Source organism: Eucalyptus grandis, chromosome 8, assembly GCF_016545825.1.
Source record: "Eucalyptus grandis isolate ANBG69807.140 chromosome 8, ASM1654582v1, whole genome shotgun sequence".
In the NCBI taxonomy this organism is placed as follows: domain Eukaryota; kingdom Viridiplantae; phylum Streptophyta; class Magnoliopsida; order Myrtales; family Myrtaceae; genus Eucalyptus; species Eucalyptus grandis.
Genome location: NC_052619.1, coordinates 66,219,297 through 66,241,789, shown reverse-complemented (window position 1 = coordinate 66,241,789; position 22,493 = coordinate 66,219,297). Strand labels below are relative to the sequence as shown.

At 38.7% G+C, this 22,493-nt stretch overlaps 4 protein-coding genes across 4 annotated transcripts in view; all 4 read left to right on the top strand.

Moving 5' to 3' along the window:
- Positions 1-762: 762 nt before the first annotated feature.
- On the top strand, positions 763-3,421 carry LOC120287625 (protein SIEVE ELEMENT OCCLUSION B-like). The gene is made up of 5 exons (XM_039300630.1): positions 763-1,051; positions 1,238-1,332; positions 1,414-1,544; positions 1,831-2,307; positions 2,661-3,421. The coding sequence occupies exons 1-5, from the start codon at positions 879-881 to the stop codon at positions 3,201-3,203; spliced, it is 1,419 nt and encodes a 472-aa protein (XP_039156564.1). The 5' UTR covers positions 763-878; the 3' UTR covers positions 3,204-3,421.
- Positions 3,422-6,642: 3,221 nt separating this feature from the next.
- The window catches only part of LOC120287626 (protein SIEVE ELEMENT OCCLUSION B-like), a 67,626-nt gene continuing 51,775 nt past the window's right edge, over positions 6,643-22,493 (top strand). The window contains exon 1 of the mRNA XM_039300632.1: positions 6,643-6,980. Within this exon, the coding sequence (XP_039156566.1) occupies positions 6,753-6,980 (228 nt within the window). The 5' untranslated portion in view covers positions 6,643-6,752. The remainder of the gene's footprint in view (positions 6,981-22,493) is intronic.
- LOC120287627 (protein SIEVE ELEMENT OCCLUSION B-like) lies at positions 8,632-9,520 on the top strand. Its single transcript, XM_039300633.1, has 3 exons — positions 8,632-9,038; positions 9,225-9,318; positions 9,400-9,520. The coding sequence occupies exons 1-3, from the start codon at positions 8,647-8,649 to the stop codon at positions 9,448-9,450; spliced, it is 537 nt and encodes a 178-aa protein (XP_039156567.1). The 5' UTR covers positions 8,632-8,646; the 3' UTR covers positions 9,451-9,520.
- On the top strand, positions 9,813-17,222 carry LOC120287624 (protein SIEVE ELEMENT OCCLUSION B-like). The gene is made up of 2 exons (XM_039300629.1): positions 9,813-10,289; positions 16,505-17,222. The coding sequence occupies exons 1-2, from the start codon at positions 9,846-9,848 to the stop codon at positions 17,045-17,047; spliced, it is 987 nt and encodes a 328-aa protein (XP_039156563.1). The 5' UTR covers positions 9,813-9,845; the 3' UTR covers positions 17,048-17,222.

Genomic DNA, 22,493 nt, shown 5'->3' with positions numbered 1-22,493 from the left:
CTTTAGAATTCTTTTGTTTAGTATGATTTAATAAGCTTTTTCTGAAAATTGAGGAATCTATAACACTTACAAAATCAATCAGATAAAATTTTATTATAATCAACGATAATAATTAGGCAAAAATCATTCTTAAAATGTTTAAATTTTTTTAAATTTTACACGAAACAATGGCACCTTAATATATACCTTCATCACTAGTGACTTTTTTTAATAAAAAACTGACGATTTTTTAGATATAAATTCTGATCATATCTCTATACATAATTTCTATGATATAACTGTGGATTTCCTTAGTTTAGCAGTTAAAAAAAAAATCTCATAATTTCGTTTAATTAGTACCTCCCTTCCTCTCTCCCTCTCTAACAATAAGTCTTACATATGCACACACTATAGGGCACTCAAGGATCTGGAGGCCCTACATTCAAGCCACCAAAAGAAGGCTTCAATCCACCCCTAGCCGCAATCAACGAAGTGGCTTGTTAGGTATGTTACAATGTCCCTTCTAACAATTTATTTTCGTTAAGTGAAGAATGGCTCTTGCTTTGGCTATTTTTTACTGTTTTGAGCTTGGTAATAACTAATCCCATTTATCAACATTATCAACATCATGTTGTCAGATCACATGCAAGGCATTAGACACCAAAAATGTGCATGAAACGATGATCTCGATCTTTCATGAGTTGTCGAGCTACTCCTGGGTCAATAAGGCTGTGATTACCCTTTCGTCGCTTGCTCTATTCTATGGCGACTTTTGGTGACTCGCTCAGATCCAACCATCGGACAAGCTCGCGGAATCGCTGGCCATATTGAAGGGGTTACCTGCAATCACCAAGCCCTCAGACGTGCAAAAGATCCAAGTGTATGGAGTTCTGAATGAAATGATCAAGACCACATTGAGCATGACCAAGTGCATCGTGGAGTTCGAGCACGACAATAAAGACGTTCCCGAGCTGTCCACAGCAATCGACATCCCAAGCAGCGTTTATCATATCATCATCATTGTCCTCGCTTGCTCGATTCAGTTCACCAGCCTCATTAGCCTCATCGATGAGTACGAGCCATTAACGATCCCTTTTTTTGCGTCTCTTTTGGGAAAAAAGAAACATGTTTTATGGCTTTTATTTTATTTTATGAAAATATGTAATGAATCATCTAAAAGCATTTCAACATACTCGAATTTTAAAGGAGAGCATTCTTTTTTTTCTTTTTCTTAAAGAGGGCTTCCTGTTATTTTCAGCTACAAGGGAAAAGATCTTCCGACCTTTGTTCGGAAAGTGAACATGATCCACCACACTATCAAGAGACATTACGAAGATTACAAGCAAAAAAAGGGTAAATGTTAATTTTTCAATTTGTGATATTTATGCTTTGAATATTAGACTAACGTTCTCATCAGTTTCAATTTGAATGCAGAGGAAATTAGAGAGTATCAGAGGCTGCAGCGACTATTCAATGCCCTTACTGATAATGTGGAGCTCATCAAGGCCTTGGTTTACATCAAGGACGATCCTCAGCCACTTTACATTGGCTCAAAGAAGACCACGGTTCAATCTTCTAACTCTCTGATTCCACAACACTTTATGTTTTTTTTTTTTTTGTCAAACTTTATTTTCATAGTTGAGTACCACAATGATGCTATGGTCGTAATCGTCATTGTCAAAGATCTCTTTTTCAACTGACTTGCTGAAATCAAAACATAACATTTGTTCTCACCTAAGTGGCACTTATATACCTAGTTTTGGGCCTGGCGTAAATTTGTGTGGTTGACTTTAGTGGTAGCGACCAACGGAGTGAAATGTTGATCCTCCTTCATCGTTCCCCTACATACAGGATAAGGTCGAGTCCCTGCGGAGGAAGAATGTGATGCTGCTGATTTCCGACCTAAAGTTGACCTCTCACGACCTTTCCATCCTCATCAAGATCTACAGCGAGCGCAAGTTCCATGAGGAGCGCTATGAGATCGTGTGGATCCCGATCATCGAGCAAGAAGGCGATGACGTGAACAACCAGTTCAAGAATCTACAGTCGCAAATGCCTTGGTACTCAGTGCGCTACCCGACACTCATCAACAAGGTGGCCATCAAGATCATCAAGGAGAAGTGGCACTATAGGCAAGAGACCATCGTGACTGCGTTGGGTCCCCAGGGACGAGTCTCAAACAAAAATGCCATGAGCATGATTAGGCTTTGGGGATGGGATGCTTTCCCTTTCACTGAATCAGTGGGAGCAAGCCTATGGAGCAAGCCTGGCATCAGCTGGTTTGAGCTCTTGCTGACTGACATGGTCATTCCTAAGATAAATGAAGCTGTAAGTAGTTCTATGTTTTTTTAATTCTTTTTCACTTTCCTTTTACCCATTCGCTTAAGGAAGAAAAACTGTGCTCTGAGTTAATTTATAAGATCTTAATTAATTTATGGAGAGGTGGAAAGATTTTTATTTGAATTTAGAATCAATTGAAGGAAACTAAGCAGACCGTTTCATAGTGTCTTGTTTCTGCTAACGTATGCTACCCATCTTATGTTAGAGGTAGGCTTTGCCGAAATTTGTGGAAAACTTGAAACTAGAGGATGATCGTTTGCTTTTGTATTGTAGAGATATGCGGACTGATCCGTAAGAACCTTTTTCATCGATTACTTATCCGATTGATTATCATTGATCAGATCAAGTCTCGAAAGTACATCCTCCTTTATGGAGCTGAAGACAACAAGGCAATCCACGAAATTGAGGAGCCAGTCAAGAAGATCATCGAAGATGGCGTCCCCATCTTCGCCTACAATGTCACCAAAAATCAGCTCTTCTGGAGCCGCCTCGAGAGCCTTATGCTCTCGAAACTGCAAACCAAAGCGGATGTGCACGAACCCCTCATGCAGGACATCCTCTGCCTCTACACCAACTTCAAGAAGGATGGTGGGTTCGCGGTCCTCACGAGGGGGTCGCAGGTTGTGATCAACGACTCGATAATCGACGTCACCAAGGTCTTGTCCCAGTACGAGACCACTTGGAAGAAGCAGGTCAAAGGGAACGAGAAGACGTTCGACGCGGCCTTCGAGGAGCACCGCGAGCGGGTCTTCGTCCTTCCGAGGTGCCACCACTTCTACATCCCGAACACGGTGGGCTACATCCCGGAGGACGTGAAGTGTCCGGTTTGTCCCCGCATGATGAAGAACATTGTTAAGTTTGAGTGTTGCCATGGCGCACATTAGGGAACCTATGCGTCTCTCTGTTGGTCCATGTCCACAATAAAGGAGTTATGCGAGAACTCCATAGGCCGGGACTTGAAACAAAAGGCCTGTTTGCTGAGTCCTTTGAGTTTGTGAGTTGCCTACGTTTAGGGCAACCATTATCTAAGTTGGCATGTACAAGTACTTCGTTTGAGCACGTGGTTTTTCGCTCTGAAAATGCTTTGGTCCTCTTTCTCGTACTCCCTGCATCTACAAAATGACCAATTACCGTCCAAAAGCAACTTAGTAAATGGATGACCAACTTAACATTTAAATAATTGACCACGCTTTCATTTAATAACTTACAAAATTGATGGTCTAGTCTTATCGGAACCAAAGGAAAAGGGGTCTAGCATTTGATTTGGATTGGTGGATATTTTTCTCAAATTGTAACTTCATTAACTAAGAATAATTTTTGAGACTATGTCTCTCGTTCGGTGAATGAAATCATAGGATCAAACTGATTTGTGTGTTGTTATAAAAGATTGATGGAATAGAAAGATTTAGATAAGCCGTATTATGTTATAAAAAAAAGTAACATAAAGGTCCATTTATTGCCTCTATTCATGATTGTAGGTATGTCTATTGCTTTTACATTTTATTTTTGCAATTTTGACCATTTCATCCTTCTCATGACACCAGTGCAAGATTAATGCGCTGTTTCTTTCATCGGTCAATAGCAAACTTACAAATGCATTCACGTTCTTGCCCTTGGCAGGTGACTAAGAAAACACATGATGATGGAGCCACTGTACCACTGAAACTAAGTTGATATGAAGTGGGGGACAAGATTTGATTTGATTCTCGAAAGTCGTCAATGAAAGGCAGGTCAAGCCAATCGAGCGACCTCTTTTTCGATCTTTCCACGTTTAAAATTGATTATGAATCATCTTGCTTGCATATTCTTCTGGAGGGTCACTTCGTGTGTCAATTTCTTGCTCTTTATCTATTTGACATGCATAAGACATTGAGTGAAATTCATTTAATAAGATGACCAAAGACTTCCAAACACCCCATTCTTAATAAACAAAAAATGAGGTTGAAACCCATCCGTTTCCGAAAATAAGAGCACAAGAGAAAGCGAATACATGATACTAGTGATCCACAGTGTATTTGCTGATTGAATGCTAGATTAGTGAAACTGAGTACATAATCGCAAGTTGTACATTCTATAAGTGAAAGTATTTGGTAGATGACAAACTATTTAGCTGGTTAGGGGTTAAATAAATACTGGAAGTATTCAAATTTAGGTGTGTCTACCAACTTATTTTAAATTTTTTACTTGGAGGAGTGCAAAACTACAAAATTAAATTGAATTTATTAGTGTGTGGTTTGATTCGTAAGTTATCAAGTCAAACTTGACTTTACTATTACTTGTTAAATCTTTCAATATCGTTGATATTATGTATATGTAGATACTTGATAAAATTATTAACCAAATCGAGCATCCAAGAAATTCCCTGGTTAAAGGAGTGCTAATGAATTATTCTGGCGTGGGGGGTGGGATGTTGAGAGTTGAAGCACCTTTGCCCTACCACCAAAAAGAGACGATGCAAAATCAAAGCACCTTGTCCTATCAGACACGTGAATCGCGCCCTCCATTTTCTCAACCAATTTCTCTTTTATTTTCTCTCCCGTTTTATAACATATAAAAGCTGGTAAGGCTTCCCAATGATCAGTAGAAATCATTATTCTATGAAAATATCTCCCATTACTATAAAAAAAAAAATTCCGTCACTAAAGAAATGCTAATAAATAATATAAAATATCATGTGCAAACATGGGCTAATACATCTAAAGATAAACAAACACACAGACAAAGTTATAGTTGTAAACTCATTTATTCACATAACAATGACAATATTTAGCTAATGAATGAGGATTTCAGAAATTGGGTGATTTAGTTAAAACGTGTAAAATGAGAAATCAAACCACAGTAATTAGATGAACACTTATCAGAAAATACATTCTAGTTTGAAATCAAAATTGAAAACATAACTCAACAATATACATTTTGTGCAGACTTTTTTAGAATTTTGTACTCAATAATTCAGTAACCACAATGATTGGCCTTATAATAATAATTCATCTTGCAATTATTCTGCAATATAACTCCTTACTTCTTTACCTTAGAGATTTAAAAATTCTTTATAGGGAGTGAGTTTGGTCATAAATTGCTTTTACTTCATCCGTTGCTCCAAAGTGCATATTGCGTGTTATTCATGAGCAACTAAAAATCCGAGAAGTATCTTAGAATACAATAATAATGATAAGCATACTTCTACGAATATAGTATTTCTAAAAATAAAAATAAAATTGTAAATTAATTTAAATCTGTTGAAATTAAATTATAATCAGTATTATTATTTCCAATACTCAGCATTTATTGATTCTAATAAATTTATTGGTATATCAAATTATTACAGCATACAAATTATGATTACATGAAATTTCACTAGAGCATGTTAATGCAACAATTCTCGGATGGTATCGAAATTTACATACTTAAAATAGTCTATATATATTGAAAACTAAATGGCTAATATCATGAAAATCTCTAAACTTGTATACTTGTGATAAATTTATTCCAAACTAATTTTTTAACTACCAAAAAACCACTTATATCATTGGATGAGCATAAATTTGGTAGAGATGAGTGTAAATTCATCAATAAGAGAAATGTACCCGTTTAGAGTTTTTAATAATAAAAATAATAATTTCGGTAAATTTGTCACATATATACTACTTTGGAATTTTTTGCGGTATTGACCTATAAAAGAATTACTTCACAATGGAAACTTGTGCTGGTAATGTGGTTGGTCAAGTCATACAAAATTAATTCCAACGGACATGAAGAAATGGTTCCAATTTTGAATATGGAACACATCTCAATCTCAAAAGTCTTTGGTTCATCTAAGGCGGTGCCGAGTTCAACGCTTGACTTATTTACACACTTACACCTCGTTAGGGTTGTAGTGACAAGTTCATCTATCAAGACCTTATTGTTCAAATAATATTCTGTAACGAGCGTACCACCCTCATAATAATGCTCAGACATTTGTTGATATTGGTCACTCTCTTTTGGATAGTTTTTTTTTTTTTTTTTTTTTTTTTTTTTTTTTTTTTTGCTGGAGGAACCACTTTGGCCGACAGCCGCCACGTAAACCCTCAGGTGTTGCTAGCGGGGAAACCACCACCCCGATGCCATGCTTAAGTCACCACACATCACTTCAGCCTCCCTACTTCGCAGGGGCTTCGAACCTTGGCCTCCTCGGTGGAGGACAAAGGATCTACCATCCACGCTGCAATGGCCGGTGGTCTCTTTTGGATAGTTTTTCGTTCACCTAAAAACATTTTTTCAAATTTAATCTTTTCTATCTCTAGTCTCTTTCCTTGCCTCCACGGCTATAAATAGAACAAGCCTGCCCTCACCCCACCACACCGCCCACACACTCTCTTCCTCCTCTAGTTTCTAAACACTCAAAAGCCTAGCCTCTCTCCTCTTGCTCTATTTCTTTGAGATTCGAGATCATGGCGAGCAAGACCCTCGGCCAGATTCTCCGGAGGGAGAGGAGCAAGGTTGACCAGAGCATGTTGAACAGCCTGCTTGCCATCTTCGACGACGAGAAGTTCATGAAGGAGATGGTGGACACTCACGCTCCCGACGAAGGAGACGTTGACGTCCAGTCTCTCTTCCTTCTCGTCGACAACGCCCTCCGTGGAACTGCCACAATCGCCGACTCCGTCATCAACCCTAAGGTAAAAATTGAAATAATGCCATATGTGTGGGGGCGTGTGAGAGATACAATCTAAAATGGTTTTACTAAGTAAGCTTAACAATCTATCGAAAGGGTGCATTTATGGTGTAAGCGGTAGTGAATTTGACCATCTTTCGCAAACAAACCCAACATTGCATTTGATTGGCCGAAAATAACTCTACATCGGATATTTTTTATCCACTCCGATATTTGTCGTAATGTGAAAATATTGATAAAAAGAATTCTCACCTAGAGGGTGAGGTATAATGTGGGTATGGTGTATAACATAAGTCAATCTTCCACACTTACCACATACTTTATTAGATATTAGAAATTTTATTATACCTTTGTCCATTTGTTCCTTATTTTATCTAATAAAGGCGAAATTCCTCAACAATAATGGACCTAGAACGTTTGGGTGGGGACCCAAATATTTTACTAGTACATTTACGCCACGTACAATTATGATGAAGACTATCCAATTTAACAAGGACAGAAGGGACTGACGTGACATCTCTCCCGGTCTCCCTCTCTCTCTCTCTAGATCATGCTGTACTTGCTTCTGCCTTGACTTCGCCAAGATGAAAAGATTAAGATAAAGCAATCGATATGATAGACATGCATTATTTAGCTATGGGCAAAAGCATGTTGGTTGTCCACCCCGCTTGGCCCTTTTTCTACTTGCTTTTTTTATCTTTTGACATGGCCAAGGACAAACGAGAAAGATAAAGCAATTGATCTGAAAATTGCATCGGACAGAATTAATTAATCTTATTTTTATAAGAGTCTATTTATTAATTTGCCCAGTAGTGAAAATTTCAATTCTTTTGTATGTAGGAGTAGATTTCGAATAAAAATACGTTTGGTGAAAATTTTGTTATTGAGAACAAATTTTTCTTTTTTTTGTTCTCGGAAATAGATTTGAAACAGAATCGAGAATTAAAAAAAAAGTTGATTATTTATTTCTGGGAACAATTCTAGAATCAAGCACTTATTTTCTCTCTTTTCTTTTCTTTTTTCTTGTTCTTATTCCCTCTTTCTTCTTCTTCAATTGCTCCCGCCGCCATCCACCGTATGCCGCTCACTGCCACCAATCGCCGGTGACTAGTCTGGTGAGCTCGTTGGAGGCTCGCCAGGCTAGGACGAGGTTCGACAAGCTCACCGGAGGCTCGCCCAGCCACCAGCAAGCAAGGCTCAGCCTCGCCAAATCGAGTGAGGCCGAGCCTCGCCGGTGGCCAGGCAAGCCTCTCTAGGCCTCTCCCAGCCACTGGCGAGGCCACTCACCCAACCAAGGCTCAGCTGAGCCGTGCCTAACTGTCGGCGAGGCTTAGGTGACGAGGCACGACCTCACCAAGGGCCGATGGCACTCCAATGACGTTGCCAGCAACCTTGAAGAAGAAGAAGGGGAGAAAGAAATTATAAAAAAAGAAAAGAAAAATAATAATAAAATTATCTAAAAATTTAAAAAAAATTATTTGAAGTAGCAATTTTGAGGACAATGCCAAACACAATTCTATTTCGATAATTAAAATTTTATACAGTTACCAAAAGGTTTAAACTGCTTAAAAGTTATTCCCAGAAATAACTAATCCCATTTATCAACATTATCAACATCATGTTATCAGATCACATGCAAGGCATTAGACACCAAAAATGTGCGTGAAACGATGATCTCGATCTTTCATGAGCTTTCGAGCTACTCCTGGGTCAATAAGGCTGTGATTACCCTTTCGTCGCTTGCTCTATTCTATGGTGACTTTTGGCGACTCACTCAGGTCCAACCATCGGACAAGCTCGCGGAATCGCTGGCCATATTGAAGGGGTTACCTGCAATCACCAAGCCCTCGGACGTGCAAAAGATCCAAGTGTATGGAGTTCTGAATGAAATGATCAACACCACATTGAGCATGACCGAGTGCATCGTGGAGTTCGAGCACGACAGTAAAGACGTTCCCGAGCTGTCCACAGCAATCGACATCCCAAGCAGCGTTTATCAGATCATCATCAGTGTCCTCGCTTGCTCGATTCAATTCACCAGCCTCATCAGCCTCATCGATGAGTACGAGCCATTAACGATCCCTTTCTTTGCGTCTCTTTTGGGAAAAAAGAAACATGTTTTATGGCTTTTATTTTATTTTATGAAAATATGTAATGAATCATCTAAAAGCATTTCAACATACTCGAATTTTAAAGGAGAGCATTCTTTTTTTTCTTTTTCTTAAAGAGGGCTTCCTGTTATTTTCAGCTACAAGGGAAAAGATCTTCCGACCTTTGTTCGGAAAGTGAAAATGATCCACCACACTATCAAGAGACATTACGAAGATTACAAGCAAAAAAGGGTAAATGTTAATTTTTCAATTTGTGATATTTATGCTTTGAATATTAGACTAACGTTCTCATCAGTTTCAATTTGAATGCAGAGGAAATTAGAGAGTATCGAGGCTGCAGCGACTATTCAATGCCCCTACTGATAATGTGGAGCTCATCAAGGCCTTGGTTTACATCAAGGACGATCCTCAGCCACTTTACATTGGCTCAAAGAAGACCACGGTTCAATCTTCTAACTCTCTGATTCTACAACACTTTATGTTTTTTTTTTGGTCAAACTTTATTTTCATAGTTGAGTACCACAATGATGCTATGGTCGTAATCGTCATTGTCAAAGATCTCTTTTTCAACTGACTTGCTGAAATCAAAACATAACATTTGTTCTCACCTAAGTGGCACTTATATACCTAGTTTTGGGCCTGGCGTAAATTTGTGTGGTTGACTTTAGTGGTAGCGACCAACGGAGTGAAATGTTGATCCTCCTTCATCGTTCCCCTACATACAGGATAAGGTCGAGTCCCTGCGGAGGAAGAATGTGATGCTGCTGATTTCCGACCTAAAGTTGACCTCTCACGACCTTTCCATCCTCATCAAGATCTACAGCGAGCGCAAGTTCCATGAGGAGCGCTATGAGATCGTGTGGATCCCGATCATCGAGCAAGAAGGCGATGACGTGAACAACCAGTTCAAGAATCTACAGTCGCAAATGCCTTGGTACTCAGTGCGCTACCCGACACTCATCAACAAGGTGGCCATCAAGATCATCAAGGAGAAGTGGCACTATAGGCAAGAGACCATCGTGACTGCGTTGGGTCCCCAGGGACGAGTCTCAAACAAAAATGCCATGAGCATGATTAGGCTTTGGGGATGGGATGCTTTCCCTTTCACTGAATCAGTGGGAGCAAGCCTATGGAGCAAGCCTGGCATCAGCTGGTTTGAGCTCTTGCTGACTGACATGGTCATTCCTAAGATAAATGAAGCTGTAAGTAGTTCTATGTTTTTTTAATTCTTTTTCACTTTCCTTTTACCCATTCGCTTAAGGAAGAAAAACTGTGCTATGAGTTAATTTATAAGATCTTAATTAATTTATGGAGAGGTGGAAAGATTTTTATTTGAATTTAGAATCAATTGAAGGAAACTAAGCAGACCGTTTCACAGTGTTAAGTATACATGGAACAAAGATGCTCAATGCAGCAAAGCGAAAACAGAGGACTCGAGGATTCGGCAAATCAGCAAAGCAAAAACAGAGGACTCGGATCGCCAGCAAATGACTTGGATCGCTAAGTCATAAAGTCAAATCAGTGGCAAAGATCTTATAAAGAAGACCAGCCTGGATCGACGATCAATGAACGAAGATGCTCAAGGAATCAATGACTCGGATCGCCAAAATCAATGACTCGGATGATCGTCAAAGTCTTTAACATAGTCAACTAGGCTTTTCTGTTAAAGTAGTTACTATATTCAGTTTTCCTCTGTAACCAAGTTCTGTTACATATCCTGATATAAATACTCTGCTTTGCTTTACATAAGAAATGATGAAAACTGATAGAAAGAAGATAGAGAGGAAGCGCAAGAGTTGAACAAGGTATCAAGATCATCAACGAATGCTGAAGAGATTTCAGTACTAAGAGAAGAGAGCTACAGAGAATGAAGAATAGCTCAAGTCCGTAATGCTGAAGCAAGTTAAGTACAATTGCTCTTAGAAGATAGAACAAAGAAATTGTATTCACATTCTGTCTTTCAATTGTACTAAGATACAATGATATGATCATCATTCTGAAATACAAATCATCTTCAGAGTTGATCACTTGATCTTGTTTGAAGTTCTTCATCTTTCACATGGTATCAGAGCTCTAGGTTGTTTGTATGGTAGCTTGGTTTGATCTGAAAGTTTGCAGCAATGGCAATAAGAACACCAAAATATCCTTTTCCAATTCACGTAAACATCTCAAACTTTGTTACAATCAAGCTTGCCGAAGATAATTTTCTGTTGTGGCAAGCTCAAATACAAAGGTTTCTGAAGAGTCAAGACCTCTTCGGTTTTGTTAATGGTGATGTTATTGCTCCTTCACGAATGTTGCAAAATGATGGTGAAGGATGTGACTCAAAACTTGTTAATCCTGATTAGGTTGATTGGACAAGAACAGATCAGTTGATATCATCGTGGATTAGTGGGGCTGTTACTGAGAATATTCTGAGTCTAATCATTGGTTTAGAAACATCCTTTGAGGTATGGCAGTCTCTTCTAAAACGATTTACACAAAAATCAATAGCAAAGGAGTTCGAGCTTAGAGGAAAACTACAGTCCTGCCAAAAACTTGATCAAAACCTCTCCACCTATCTGAGAGAATACAAAACTATATGTGATCAGTTGAATGCTATTGGTAAACCAGTAGATGAAATAACCAAGATCTTTGGTATATTGGAAGGATTAGGTCCAGAATATGAGAATCTTCGAACCACCATATATTGTTTGAAGCCTCAACCTGACTTTGATGAAGTTATAGCTCAACTGGAGAGATTTGAATCCAGAATGAAGACCTATTCCAGAAGTCAGTTTAATCCTAGTCTGGCCTATCTCGGCCAAAGAAAGACTCAAATGTATCCAAAAGAAAGTACTGATGAAGAATATCTTTCACAACCTACTGGTTTTCTAGCTCAGAGAGGAAATTATAGGGGTGGCCGTAGTTTTGGTCGAGGCAGAACTGCTGGTAATAGAGGACGAGCATTTGGTTATACTAAAAGAAATCAGAATTACAGAGAAGATGCAACATTCCAAAGGCCAGGAGATCAATATCTAAGACAAAAGAATGTCTTCCCTACAGCTGCATAGGGATTTCGACCTTATGCCACACAATCTCAAAGGTATCAAAACAACAAATCTTATCCTTCTCTATTAAACTCAAGAAAAAGTTTGCAGGATGAGAAAGACACAGAGGTTGCTAGACTAGAATGTCAAATATGTAAGCGACACAGGCATGATGCTCTCCGCCGTTGGTACCGTTTTGACAATTCCTATCAAGTAGAAGAGATTCCAGCAGCTCTGACAGCAATTCATATCGAAGATCCAAAAGGAAGTGAATGGTACCCTGACACAGGAGCCACTGCTCATATCAGTGCGAATTTTGGTATTCTTCATACTTCTTCTAAATATCAAGGTCTCGATACAGTAATGGTTGGAAATGGATCTTGTTTACCTGTTACACACATTGGTAACACTTACCTAAAAACAAAAGTAAATACATTACCCCTTAATGATGTTCTTATAGTACCAGAAATAAAGAAGAATCTTCTTTTTGTGTCTAAGCTTACTGATGACTATCCTTGCACATTTATCTTTGATAAACTTGGTGTTTATATAAAGGACAACAATACCAAGGCAACAATTCAGCTCGAAAGGAAGACTAAGGGCCTTTATCAAGTCAATACACATCGCAAAGAAAGCCTTTTTTCACTCAAAGTCGAAGACAGTCAATGCGAAGTATGGCACCAAAGACTGGCTCATGCCAATACTCAAATAGTGGATTATCTTCATCATCAGAAACCGATTCATGTTACTTCAGTTCCTTCGAAAACTTGCAGCAGTTGTCAAATAGCGAAAAGTACAGCTCTATCATTTCCTTTGTCAAACTCTATATCAACCTCATCATTAGAAAAGATCCACTGTGACATATGGGGACCATCACCAGTAGACTCATTTCAAAAGTTTAGATACTATGTGGTTTTTGTTGACAATTTCTCACGATACAGTTGGTTATATCCAATGAAGTTGAAATCTGAGTTCTTTGATATCTTTATTCAATTCCAGACATTAGTCGAAAGACAATACAGTCACAAGATCAAAGTCTTCCAAAGTGATGGAGGGGGAGAGTTTGTAAGTAGAAGGTTTCAAGATCATCTGCAAAGCTGTGGAATAAAACAACAGCTATCTTGTCCTCACACTCCTGAACAGAATGGAGTTTCCGAAAGAAAACATAGACATATTGTTGAATTGGGATTGGCTATGTTATATCATTCCAAGATCCCACTGAAGTTTTGGGTAGATGCTTTTGTTACAGCAAACTACATTATAAAATGACTTCCAACACCAAAGCTAAAAATGGATACACCATATAGAAAGCTTCATAATACTCAGCCACAATATGATCATTTAAGGGTATTTGGCTGTGCATGTTATCCGTGCTTAAGATCATATTCAAGACACAAGTTCGATCCTAGATCACTTACTTGTATTTTTCTGGGATATAGTGATGTGCATAAAGGCTATAGATGTCTTGTACCTACTGATAATCGTATATATATCAGTAGACATGTTACCTTCGATGAAACATTATTACCTTTCACAAAAACTGTGATAAATGAATATGGTCAATATACTCCTTTGTATAGACAATGGATTGAAGGAGTCAAATTGCTCAAATCTTCAAGCTCTGACACTACAAACCAAAGTGGTTCCCATCAGTTAGTAGGGAGAAGTCAATATCATCCTACTATGGATAGTTATGAAAGTGAGCAGATGCATCAACAGACTTCATCAGCATCAATGCAGCTCCAAGATACTTCTCTATCATCAAGGCAAAATGATGCTATCACAGAAACTCGATCTGGTCAGAATTCTTCATCTTTCTCAAGTACTCTGCCTATCAATAATAGCTCTGGCACAGAACAACATACTCTTGATCTATCTTCTTCTCAGAGAAATGTTAGTAGTCATCCTATACAGACCCGACTCAGATCAGGTATTATCAAGCCAAATCCAAAATATGCTTGCTTGGCTGAGTATCATGTTCCTATGGAACCAAGATCCATTAAGTCTGCATTAGCTGATAAAGGATGGTACAATGCTATGCAAAAAGAGATGAATGCTCTCTATAAGAATCATACCTGGACATTAGTTCCAAGAACAGACTGATGAATGTTGTAGGCTGTAAGTGGGTCTTTAAGACCAAACTCACACCGATGGTAGTCTAGAAAGACTCAAGGCTCGTCACGGTAGCCAAAGGATTTCATCGGGGAAGCGGGACTGGATTTTACAAACATTCAGTCCGGTTGTAAAACATGCTACAATATGCATAGTACTCTCTATAGCTCTCACAAGACAATGGACAATACACCAACTTAATGTGAAGAATGCATTTCTTCATGGAGATTTAAATGAAACTGTTCACATGGAACAGCCACCTGGCTTCATTGATTCTCAAAAATCAAGCCATGTCTGTCTTCTTCACAAGTCATTATATGGACTTCGACAAGCACCAAGAGCCTGGTTTGACAAATTCAGCAACTTTCTTCTTGAAATTGGCTTTGTCTGTAGTACAGCTGACCCATCTCTGTTTGTGCTTCATACCGAATCGATACGATATTACTTCTTTATGTTGATGATATCATTCTAACAGAAGCTCTCCTCAATTCTTAATTGCATTAATCCAGAATCTTAGTCGTCACTTTCAAATGAAAGATCTCGGCTATATTCATTACTTATTAGGCATTGAAGTGAAACATACTCTACGACTTTGTTCTTATGTCAAACAAAATATGCAACGACCTACTCAAACGGGCACATATGATAGATTGCAAACCAATTTCCACACCTTTGCCACTACGGCCAATTGCTATGACAAATGCTGAAGTTCCTCTCGCTGGATCCTATTGAATACGTGCTTGGTAGGTGGTCTTCAATACTTAACTATCACTCGACCAGATCTAGCATTTGCAACAAATCTCCTCTGTCAGAAGATGCAACATCCCACAATGGCCGACTTTCATCAATTAAAACGAGTGTTACGATATGTCAAAGGAACTGTTCATCTTGGCTATTATCTTCACTCCAACAAATTTAACAAATCTCTATGGTTTTTCAGATGCTGATTGGGCAGGTTGTCCTACTACTCGACAATCTACTACAGGATTCTGCACTTTCTTAGGCTCGAACTTGATTTCCTGGTCAGCCAAGAAACAAACTACCGTTTCAAAGTCCTCCACAGAAGCTGAATATCGGGCTTTAGCATCTACAACGGCTGAATTAACTTGGATTGGTTTTGTTCTACGTGACATTGGAATTCCTCTCACCAAAGCTACATCATTATTCTGTGATAATAAATCAGTTATTTCCCTCATAGCCAATCCTGTCTTACATGCACAAACAAAACACATAGAAGTTGACTTCCATTTTGTTCGAGAAAAAGTATCATCCGGTTCCATTTCTATCCAACATGTTCCTAGTCATCTTCAAGTAGCTGACATATTCACTAAGTCCCTTTCTCACTCAGCTCATATGTCTCTTCGCACCAAATTAGGAATGGGATTCATTCCCCTTCCCAATTTGCGGGGGGATGTTAAGTATACATGGAACAAAGATGCTCAATGCAGCAAAGCAAAAACAGAGGACTCGAGGATTCGGCAAATCAGCAAAGCAAAAACAGAGGACTCGGATCGCCAAAGAAATGACTTGGATCGCTAAGTCATAAAGTCAAATCGATGGCAAAGATCTTATAAAGAAGACCAGCCTGGATCGACGATCAATGAACGAAGATGCTCAAGGAATCAATGACTCGGATCGCCAAAATCAATGACTCGGATGATCGTCAAAGTCTTTAACATAGTCAACTAGGCTTTTCTCAAAGTAGTTACTATATTCAGTTTTCCTCTCGTAACCAAGTTCTGTTACATATCCCGATATAAATACTCTGCTTTGCTTTACATAGGAAATGATGAAAACTGATAGAAAGAAGATAGAGAGGAAGCGCAAGAGTTGAACAAGGTATCAAGATCATCAACGAATGCTGAAGAGATTTCAGTACTAAGAGAAGAGAGCTACAGAGAATGAAGAACAGCTCAAGTCCGTAATGCTGAAGCAAGTTAAGTACAATTGCTCTTAGAAGATAGAACAAAGAAATTGTATTCACATTCTGTCTTTCAATTGTACTAAGATACAATGATATGATCATCATTCTGAAATACAAATCATCTTCAGAGTTGATCACTTGATCTTGTTTGAAGTTCTTCATCTTTAACACACAGTGTCTTGTTTCTGCTAACGTATGCTACCCATCTTATGTTAGAGGTAGGCTTTGCCGAAATTTTGTGGAAAACTTGAAACTAGAGGATGATCGTTTGCTTTTAGATTGTAAAGATATGCGGACTGATCCGTAAGAACCTTTTTCATCGATTACTTATCCGATAGATTATCATTATCAGATCAAGTCTCGAAAGTACATCCTCCTTTATGGAGCTGAAGACAACAAGGCAATCCACGAAATTGAGGAGCCAGTCAAGAAGATCATCGAAGATGGCGTCCCCATCGCCGCCTACAATGTCACCAAAAATCAGCTCTTCTGGAGCCGCCTCGAGAGCCTTATGCTCTCGAAACTGCAAACCAAAGCGGATGTGCACGAACCCCTCATGCAGGACATCCTCTGCCTCTACCCCAACTTCAAGAAGGATGGTGGGTTCGCGGTCCTCACGAGGGGGTCGCAGGTTGTGATCAACGACTCGATAATCGACGTCACCAAGGTCTTGTCCCAGTACGAGACCACTTGGAAGAAGCAGGTCAAAGGGAACAAGAAGACGTTCGACGCGGCCTTCGAGGAGCACCGCGAGCGGGTCTTCGTCCTTACGAGGTGCCACCACTTCTACATCCCGAACACGGTGGGCTACATCCCGGAGGACGTGAAGTGTCCGGTTTGTCCCCGCATGATGAAGAACATTGTTAAGTTTGAGTGTTGCCATGGCGCACATTAGGGAACCTATGCGTCTCTCTGTTGGTCCATGTCCACAATAAAGGAGTTATGCGAGAACTCCATAGGCCGGGACATGAAACAAAAGGCCTGTTTGCTGAGTCCTTTGAGTTTGTGAGTTGCCTACGTTTAGGGCAACCATTATCTAAGTTGGCATGTACAAGTACTTCGTTTGAGCACGTGGTTTTTCGCTCTGAAAATGCTTTGGTCCTCTTTCTCGTACTCCCTGCATCTACAAAATGACCAATTACCGTCCAAAAGCAACTTAGTAAATGGATGACCAACTTAACATTTAAATAATTGACCACGCTTTCATTTAATAACTTAAATTTTTAGAGTCCGACTATTAGACCTTTGAGCAATTGGCTTCAGCAAGAAATCATGGAAAAGGAAAATCGAAGATAGAGAGAATAACTAGGTGAGGATTTTCCACGTGCAATATCTAATTGATACTTGTAGACTTGTAGCAGCCTATACTGTAGTGAGAGAACGACCCAAAGGAACTATATACAAACTATGTCATTGACACAACAAGAGTACTGTTTGATTGGACTGAGACAAAGAAACATTGCGGGATCGAAGAATGACATATAAGAAGCAAAAATAAGTGATTGAGCAAGAAGAACGTGGAAACTTAGGGAGAGCTCCATATATAAGGGAACGTGGATATCACCATGGACAAATTGAATTGTGCTAATTGCACAGCTGGACTAAAATTCTTCTCCAAGAACTTATGTCCATCCCGTTGGTAACATGTTGTGGTCATCCCGATAGGCATTGGAGAAATATGGGTTTAGAGGTGTTGGTACCTATAATTTTAATGACCCATTTATGCATTTATTGCATATAAAATTAGGGATCGAACACTGACCCCTAAAGAAAAATATTAGGTTAATTACACATAAATATTAGGAGCGTTTTTATGGTAATAAGCCCGTGTAGTATATTTTAATTGCATTAAGGCTAGGAGGTCTTCAGCATAAGTGAAATAGAATAAGCCCGTGTAAATTGAAATTTCGGCCAAGCCCGGCCCAAGTTTACACGTTGATATTGCAGTTAGAAGTGGTAGGGACATACTGTATTAAAAGCTTCGGTCAATTGGAGGACAAAAAAAGGAAAGGAGTAGAGGGAATTGAATAATAATATATATTCATGACCTGACCATATGTGGTGAAAGGAAAATATATATGAAATAGGAAAGAGACGAAGGCAGATGATATTTGGACTATTCTCACAAAGTGAAAGTAGAAAATTGTGTCCTTTTCTTTGAAACGCAATTTCCTCACATATAAAAAGAACATGTCAGGACACTTCGCAGGGGAGGACAGCTATTTTTCTTGAAGAAGGGCACGAATAGAAAAAGGCTGATTTTTCTTGTTTTTTCTCTGCAATATCCATCGCTCACGAAGACATCTTCCACATAGAGAAAACGCAAAGAGGGGTCCTTCAGAGACAAAGGTACAACAAAAGACGAGGACGGATTACCAAAAAAAAAGGTCAAAAATCACTTCTAATGATTATCCAAATTCTGCTAATGATTTCATGCATATTCTTTAAATGTAATTATTCTTATATTTCAACAGTGATATCAGAGCAAGATTAAGATGAAAAATGTGTATTTGAGTGTTGTAAAAAGGTCAGAACCAAAAGAGAGCTTTTTGCAGCAAGCACTTTCATTTGCAGCAGTCAAAAGAGAGTCTTGTAGCAGGCTATTTTTCGTTTGTAGCAGCAGCAGGTTGCTTCATTAATGGTTCTATTTTTGTAGCAACAATAATGGCCTCAGATTCATTCGTACAACCAACTATTCCACACTTTGATGATCACTATGATTGTTGGAGCATGCTAATGGAGAATTTTCTCAAGTCCAAGGAGTATCAAGATGTTGTTTCCTTAAGAGTTGCCGAACCTGAAGAAGTAGCTGTGTTGACAGTAGCACAAAGAACAGCTTTGGATGCATCAAATTGAAGGATCTCAAGGCCAAAAACTACATTTTCCAAGCAATTGACAGATCTATTCTAGAGACAATTCTTTGCAAGGATACCTCCAAGCAAATATGGGATTCCATGAAGAGGAAGTATCAAGGCTCAGCAAGAGCAAAGAGGTAGCAGCTTCAAACGCTTCGTTCAGAGTTCGAAATGGTACGAATGAAGTCGGGAGAGACAATCACAAACTTCTTCTCCCGAACAATGGCAATTGTCAATAAGATACAAATTCATGGCGACAAGTCAAAGGATGTCACATCGTTGAAAAGATTTTTCAATCTTCGACACCAAAGTTCAACTTTGTTATTTGTTCCATAGAAGAAGCGAAGGATATTGAAGAACTCTCCATTGATGAGTTGCAAGGATCCTTGTTAGTTCATGAACAAAAACTCCTATAGCAAGAGATGAAAGAGCAAGCTTTGAAGGCCTCAATTGGAGATCATTATTTATTAGCAACAAGAGCAAATAGAGGAAGAGGCAGATGAAAAGGGAACAACAATCGCAATAGCTTCAACATTGATCAAAAGCCTAAAAGTCATTCCTATCGTGATTCTCAAGTGAGAGGAAGAGGTCGTGGAGGATGACATTCAACTAGTTTTAGGCCAAGGTCAGCTGACAAATCAAAAGTGGAGTGTTTCATATGCCATAGGCATGGGCATTACAAATCTGAATGTCGAACTAATTTGAATAGACGAAGTGTGGAAAGAACTAACTTTGTAGAAAAAGAAAAAGTCTCTTTTGATGGTATGCCATGAGAAGGAAAAAAACTCAACCAAACATGTGGTATCTCAATATTGGCTGTAGCAACCACATGTGTGGAGACAAGAAGATGTTTTCCGATCTAGGCAAATCATACCACAACACCATGAAGTTTGGAGACAATTCTATTGTGTTTGTGATGGGGAAATGAACTATGGCAATTCATCCAAAAGGGACTTCGGTTCAGACCATCTCAAATTTACTATATGTCCGTGAATTGAAGACTAATATGCTAAGTGCTGGTCAGCTGCAAGAGAAGGGATATGAAATCTCTTATCAAATGTGGGATTTACAAAATCGAAGATGAGAAATTGGGTTTAATTGTCCAAGTCAAAATGACGGGCAATCAAATGTTTTCACTATATCTCCATAACACTACAAATTCATGTTTCTCTGCAAGATTGAAGGAGGAAGCTTAGCTATCACATTTTCGCTATGGGCATCTCAATTTCGATGGGTTGCAAATACTATATAAAAAAAGACGGTGGTCTTCCTTAGATCTCTACTCCTTTGGAATTCTATGAAGATTGTGTTGTTAGCAAAGCAACATCATGCTCAATTTCCGCAAAGAAAATCATGGAAAGTAAAGAACCCGCTGGCGTTGGTCCATTCGGATATTTGTGGACCAATATCTCCAATTTCCAATGGAGGTAAATGGTATATCATTACCTTCATTGATGATCTTAGCCAAAAGATTTGGGTGTATTTCTTGTAGAAAAATCTAAAGCTTGTGCAGCCTTCAAAAAATTCAAAGCACTTATTGAAAAAGATGGAGGAAATCAAATAAAGGTCCTTCGTACGAATCATGGTGGAGAGTACAACTCACTTGAGTTTATAGATTTTTGTGTGAAGTATGGCATCAAGAGACAACTTATAACAGCCTACACACCACAATGAAACAACGTATGCGAGAGGAATAATTGTACCATTCTAATTATGGTGATTAGTCTCTTGGGGAGAAGTAGAATTCCAAAGAGTTTCTGGCCTGAAGCAATCAATTGGAGCATTCATATTTTGAACAAAAGTCTCACTCTAGCTATTCAAAATATGACACTAGAAGAAGCTTGAAGCGGCCAAAGACCTGCAGTAAATCACTTTAGAATTTTTGGGTGCATTGCCTACGCCCATGTTCTAGACCAAAAGAGGAAGAAGCTAGATGACAAGGGAGTCAAATGTGTTCTTATTGACATTAGTGATCAATCAAAAACCTATAACATGTAAGATCCTATAACCAAGAAAATTATCATCAGCCATAATGTGATTTTTGATAAAGAACAAACCTGGCCGTGGGGTGAGCAAGGTGTTGGTAAGCAAGTTCCAATGAATTTTGAAGATGAAAACGAGCTGGTACAACAACTCACAACAGCCCAAATCACCATAGGCAGTGTCCAAAGTCCAGTGCAGCTGCAGAACCTGAAGATCGGCCTCATCGTGTTTGACAGAGACCTGCATGGATGAGTGACTATGAAGTAACAGGACTTGATCAATCTGAAGATCCACTTACCCATTTTTCTTTGTTTTCAGATTGTGATCCAACAACCTTTGATAAAGTAGTACAAAAAGAAAATTGGAGGATAGCAATGGATGAAGAAATTGCAACTATTGAGAGGAATAACACTTAGGAGTTGACAAATCTTCCAAAATGACACAAAACAATCGGGGTCGAGTGGGTGTACAAGACAATTGAACAAGAATGGTAAAGTTGACAAGTGCAAGGCACGCTTGGTGGCGAAAGGTTACAAGCAAGAATTTGGATTGGACTACAAAGAAGTATTTGCACCTGTAGCAAGACTTGACACGATCAGATTGGTGATTGCTTTAGCAACATGGAAATAATGGCCTATCTTCTAATCAGATGTGAAGTCAGCATTCTTGTATGATTACCTCCAAGAAAAGGTATTTGTTGATCAACCTTCTAGTTATGTGAAGCTTGGTAGTGAACACACAGTTTATAAATTGAAAAAAGCACTAAAAGAGTTAAAACAAGCTCCCCGAGCTTGGTATAGTCACATTGATGCCTACTTTTTGAAGGAATGATTTAGAAAATGTCCATATGAGCATACACTATTGGTGATGGTGGAAAGTTACCTCTTGTATGCTTATATATGGATGATCTTATTTTTACTGGGAATAATAGTGCCGTGTTTAACAAATTCAAGAAGTCTACGATGGATGAATTTGAAATGATTGATCTTGAATTGATGCATTATTTTCTAGACATAGAAGTGATTCAATTTGCAGTTGGAATCTTTATGTCTCAAAAGAAGTATGTTCAAGAGATTTTGGATAGGCTTCAAATGAATAATTGCAACCTTGTGATTGCTCCAACTAAATTTGTATTGAACCTCTTGAAGGATCCCGATGGAAGCAAGATGGATAGCACTCTCTACAAGCAAATTGTTGGAAGCCTAATGTATTTGTCAGGGACAAGACCAGATATCATGCATGACGTGAGCCTTACAAGCAAGTATATGGAGCACCCAAGAGAGTTATATCTGTAAGCTACAAAAAGGATTTTTCGCTATTTGAAAGAAACTAAAAATTTTAGGCTATTTTATAAAAAGGGGAAAAGTCATATTTGTTTGGATTTACATATAGCGATTATGCTGGAGATGTTGATGATAGAAGAAGTACTTCAGGATATGTCTTCATGCTTTGTTTAGAGGTGGTTTCAAAGTCTTCAAAGAAGCAATCAATCGTCAGTTTATC

Bases quoted from the DNA above. Each gene is read 5' to 3' on its own strand.
- LOC120287625 (XM_039300630.1), top strand. From the start codon at position 879: ATGATCAAGACCACATTGAGCATGACCAAGTGCATCGTGGAGTTCGAG. The intron at 1,052-1,237 runs GTACGAGCCATT...TGTTATTTTCAG, and splicing joins CTCATTAGCCTCATCGATGA to CTACAAGGGAAAAGATCTTC. The intron at 2,308-2,660 runs GTAAGTAGTTCT...ATCATTGATCAG, and splicing joins TTCCTAAGATAAATGAAGCT to ATCAAGTCTCGAAAGTACAT.
- LOC120287627 (XM_039300633.1), top strand. From the start codon at position 8,647: ATGATCTCGATCTTTCATGAGCTTTCGAGCTACTCCTGGGTCAATAAG. The intron at 9,039-9,224 runs GTACGAGCCATT...TGTTATTTTCAG, and splicing joins CTCATCAGCCTCATCGATGA to CTACAAGGGAAAAGATCTTC. The intron at 9,319-9,399 runs GTAAATGTTAAT...ATTTGAATGCAG, and splicing joins AAGATTACAAGCAAAAAAGG to AGGAAATTAGAGAGTATCGA.
- LOC120287624 (XM_039300629.1), top strand. From the start codon at position 9,846: ATGCTGCTGATTTCCGACCTAAAGTTGACCTCTCACGACCTTTCCATC. The intron at 10,290-16,504 runs GTAAGTAGTTCT...TATCATTATCAG, and splicing joins TTCCTAAGATAAATGAAGCT to ATCAAGTCTCGAAAGTACAT.